This window comes from Schistosoma mansoni, chromosome 1, assembly GCF_000237925.1.
Source record: "Schistosoma mansoni strain Puerto Rico chromosome 1, complete genome".
Taxonomy (NCBI): domain Eukaryota; kingdom Metazoa; phylum Platyhelminthes; class Trematoda; order Strigeidida; family Schistosomatidae; genus Schistosoma; species Schistosoma mansoni.
In genome coordinates, this window is record NC_031495.1 from 16,689,837 (window position 1) to 16,694,379 (window position 4,543).

The 4,543-nt window shown below is 39.1% G+C and overlaps 1 protein-coding gene across 1 annotated transcript; it reads left to right on the top strand.

Moving 5' to 3' along the window:
- Nucleotides 1-3,846, top strand: Smp_133110 (hypothetical protein). Its single transcript, XM_018793455.1, has 5 exons — nucleotides 1-369; nucleotides 408-628; nucleotides 667-727; nucleotides 887-1,161; nucleotides 3,610-3,846. Exons 1-5 carry the CDS (start codon nucleotides 157-159, stop codon nucleotides 3,770-3,772), a joined length of 933 nt encoding a protein of 310 aa, XP_018647966.1. The 5' UTR covers nucleotides 1-156; the 3' UTR covers nucleotides 3,773-3,846.
- Nucleotides 3,847-4,543: the final 697 nt, after the last annotated feature.

Genomic DNA, 4,543 nt, shown 5'->3' on the forward strand with positions numbered 1-4,543 from the left:
ATTTCAATAGTCAAGCGCTTAGGGGCTGACAGAAGTCCTTGGACATTGGTGCTGGTTCTCCCTTTAATCGTGTGCCCAACCTTTGAAACTTCTAGTGCTGGTGTTACTTTGTTTGCTACTGGGCCTTAGAGACGTCCCGCTGAAGAGCTAGTTAGGATGGTGTCAGGCCTTCCTCAAATGGGACTTCTTGCTGGGGTGGATGAAGATGAACAAGCACCTCGTGGAAATATTTTAAAACTCTGGGGGAACCCACAAACTATGAACTTAAACACAATGATTTATACAAACATTGTCCAGTCCCCATACTTCAAAGCCAACCTAGTTGAGCTGAAGACGTACCATGAAGTTATTGATGAAATATATTACAAGGTCTGATTGAATTTTCATCGACCCATATTGAGCTACAGGTTGAACATTTAGAGCCATGGGAACGTGGGAGTCGACGTATAGGGGTTCAAACAGGTATGTGTGGTGGAGTACGTGGAGTGGGTGCTGGTGGTATCGTGTCAACGGCTTATTGTCTTTTGTATAAACTTTTCACTTTAAAGCTTACAAGAAAACAACTCAAAGGCCTCCTTGACCACCCAGATTCTCCATACATACGTGCACTGGGCTTCATGTACATAAGGTAATTACATGTTATAATCAAAACTAGCTGTATTACAGATATTGCATTCCCCCTGAAGACTTTTGGTGGTGGTATTCACCATATTGGAGCGATTCTGAGGTAAGTACGGAGACGATAAGTTACCAATTCCGTAGTACTTCCTGATTCACTCGGGTTGATGGTCTTTTCGGGTCAGTCGTCTAGCCTATGTTACTTGTAAGGAATGAGATGTTTTTTTGTTGCTCCCTCCTGAATTTTATGTTACTATTTGTCTTTCAGGAACTGGATGTGAAGGCGGGAGGTGGTTGCATAATGACGATAGGGAATATGTTAGAACATTGGTTAACTAAACTAGATTGGTTTTCTACCCTATTTCCACGTATTCCTGTTCCTGTTCAAAAGAAACTAGAAGAAAAAATGCGACTTCGCAAATGCCAGGCCTTTTTAGAAGTCGATTCTGTCCAAGAAAAAGAAAGCAAGAGGCTCTCAGATAGAAATCGCGATGGTTCACATCATAAGTCAGGTGGGCACTCTCACAGACATGAAAAACATAGGTAAGTGATCGTGTTTTTGATACACTACTGATTTATTACGTATTTTTGTTGACAATTTAATTTTCTTGTTACGGTGTTGCCTGGAATGTAAATGGTTATCAGCACTCACTGGACATTGTTGTGAACGTCTAGTCTTTATAAATATCATTAGATTGATCCTGTTACTGTCCACTTATTTAGGTTTCTATATCCCATAATTTGTTTGATGGAATCCTAAGGTGTAGATCATCCGACCCTGGTCATAAACGTGACCTCTAGAATCAACACCGCAAACCATATTGTTACCAACCTTCCTTGTAGAGGTTCGGCATAAGACTGCTTTCTTTTAGGTCACTAATTTGGGTTCCTACTTTGTTTTTTGCAGTAAGAAATTCTGTTTTACTGAATACAGAAAGATGAACAACAGCACTCCTTAGAGCTCATCTCAGTGAAAAGGTCAAGGGTGTACTCAAGAAAGAATCAGCTAAGTACTTAGTCGACCATAAGGTGAAGGTTTATCCCAAGAAAATTTGGTGTGATATCCACACAGCTGTACATAAGGCCCTGGTATTTTCCACCAACTTAAAAGGTTAAAAAAACCTGTGGGTTTTGAAAACTATCAGACTTATCACAGTCTGGATACTCGCCTTGGCAGCCTTAGTGAATCACAACGTAAACCAAAACTGACTAAAGGTTTACGCGATAATCGTAAAGAAGCTAAAATAGAAGAGATGTATAAAGCAACGGAGAGATCTCTTCAACAGATTTCTTATCAAACTGTACAGTCGTATATATGTCAGTCAGTCAGTCACAACGTAGGACCAGGCACATTTATGCATCGGTCCAAGTTGCCATACCTCGTTAGCACAACAAGATGAACACCGGATTCATAGAAATAGTTAATTTAGTGGTGGTAGTATATTAAAGATAGGTTGTATATAAGGATATAGTATAGGAAGGAAGAACGTTATGAAGTAATTTTAATCTCAAGGTTTAAGGGAAGATAAAGAGTGTATACACCTACGCCATTGTGATCGATTCTGAGCCATGTCACATAGAGTCTCCAACCATTGGTTACGATAGTCACGCGGACCCCAACCAAGTAGTCTGCATCTACCAACATGGCTCAGAATAGGAGTTAGTGACTTCAAGCACTGATGCCACGTTTTGGTTTGGCCGCCCCTAACTCTTCCAACCATCCCCTACACTAGTTAGCATAGCGCGTCGTGATAATCGGTGTTCAGGCATGCGTAACACATGGCCCAACCATCTCAGTCTATGAAGATTCATGACCTCATCAACTGGTTTACCATCATTCCCTAATACCCTGTCTAACCTCACTATTACTTACCCGGTGATCCCAGCAGATGCGAGCAATATTTCTAAGATATCTGAGGTCAAATACTAGTAACCTACGAGTATTCTCTATTCTTAATGGCCATGTTTCACAGCCGTAAAGTAGAACAGAGCGAACTTCTGTGCAGTATACTCGTCCCTTAATTGATGGACGAATATCTCGCCTTCGCCATAGGTGACGTAAGTTGGCAAAAGCCAAACGAACTTTTTGAATTCGTGCTGAGATTTCGTCAGACACCAACCCATTAGGGCTGATCAGACTTCCAAGATAAGTGGAGTTGTCGACGCGTTCGACTACTTCACTTCCTATCCTTATTTCAGGTGTTGATGCAGGCCAGTCCTGGAGTAACAATTTACATTTAGATGGGGAGAAACGCATCCCAAACATCTTGGCATCATTATTATTATTACTCAGTCGTATATATGTGTGAAAACCTTTTCATGTTAAAGCACTAGTTCCGTAAGGACATATGAATAAAGAATAGCCATGATGATGCTATCAAAAGGTTACAATACTGGATTGTTACATGAGTAATAACAATAGACATGATAAGTTAGTAACGAATTATAATGTGAATGCAGTAAGATGATTAAAATGTTTTTGTTACGATAATTAAAGGTATATAACTTTGTGACCCATCAGTGAGACAAGTATTGGGAAGTCAACTGTTAGCGAGACGATTTCGGGAAAAGCTGAAACCGTAACCCACCATTACCAAGTTACTTCAGTGGGAGATTGGGTTAGTCGAATTAATATCAATGTTTTAGTAACGTTTTGTTCCATAAAGTATGCACAGTAGAATATAGTAGTTGCCTTGATGTTTTACTCTTAAGTTGTTAAACCTAGTTGTCATTGCCGTTTGAGATCGAAATACGTATTTAACCTTAATTTCAAAATAGTTTCGTACATTTTTAACTGACAATTCTTTGCAGCCCAAATAGACTGACTAAAATATTACTTTGTTTCAGAGCAAAGTTATTGAGTACTTACTGGAATCAAGAATTTGTTATCTACAAAGTAAACATAATTGCTCGTTTTACTTGTGTCGTTTGTGAAGCAATTTATTTTCGTGTACGTATTTTTGCTCATTCAGTGTTAATTTTTGTCCTCAGGTCTGATCGTGAGAAGCGCAGACATCATTCTCGACGGTCTAGATCTAGATCACGTGAACGTCGTCATTCGAAAACCCCAACCGAACGAGAAAGTTCATTTGAACGAGATTTAAAGCGTGCACGAGAGAGACAAGAACGTGATCGACGTAGAAGTCGAAGTTAGATTAACTGATTCTTAATTATGTGTATTTAATGTCCTCATTTGTATTTAATTGATTGATAAAAATCCTTACTTTTATTTTCATTGTATTTGTATTGACTAAAGACAATAAAAATTGTATCATAATTTATTTGTTGCTGTTAGTAATTTCACTGACCTACTTTAGTAATTCCCTTGCACCTACCTTGTGTTGTGTTTAATTCACGGTAACTGCTAAACAATTGATTACTTCGCCACATATTGTACTACCAACTTTCTTCAGGAATTCTATAGTCCTACCGGTTCAGTTACTCATTGCATCCGAATTCAGAATGGACAGCAGAGCTAACGGTCCGATAATTTGTGATGCATTTTGGTTATTTCCGTAGTGCATGTCCTATCCAACTCCAACGTCTTTCCTGATTTTTTCCTCAACTGGAAGCTAGCTTGTTCTCTGCCACAGTTAATTATTGCTGATGGTCTCCAGTCAGTAGATTTGAAGTATCTTACGTAGTTTATTTACTTAAACACATAAATATCGGTACAAAGTGGCACCAGATATATATGCGCCACACATCTTACGTAGACGGCTGTTGGCAATAACCTGAACCTTTTTGGTGAGTAGTGACATAACTGTCCCAATGTTTCTTTTTGTTGAAAATTCTTTTGTCTTGAGTGACAGTTCTTTTAAGTCCCAAATATTCTTCAGTTGCAGGAATACTGCTCTTGCTTTGATAATTCGTTCCCTCACATCTGCATCAGATCCTCCTTGTTACCCAGGTACGTAGATGTTTC

Bases quoted from the DNA above. Each gene is read 5' to 3' on its own strand.
- Smp_133110 (XM_018793455.1), top strand. From the start codon at position 157: ATGGTGTCAGGCCTTCCTCAAATGGGACTTCTTGCTGGGGTGGATGAA. The intron at 370-407 runs GTCTGATTGAAT...ATTGAGCTACAG, and splicing joins TTGATGAAATATATTACAAG to GTTGAACATTTAGAGCCATG. The intron at 728-886 runs GTAAGTACGGAG...TTTGTCTTTCAG, and splicing joins CATATTGGAGCGATTCTGAG to GAACTGGATGTGAAGGCGGG.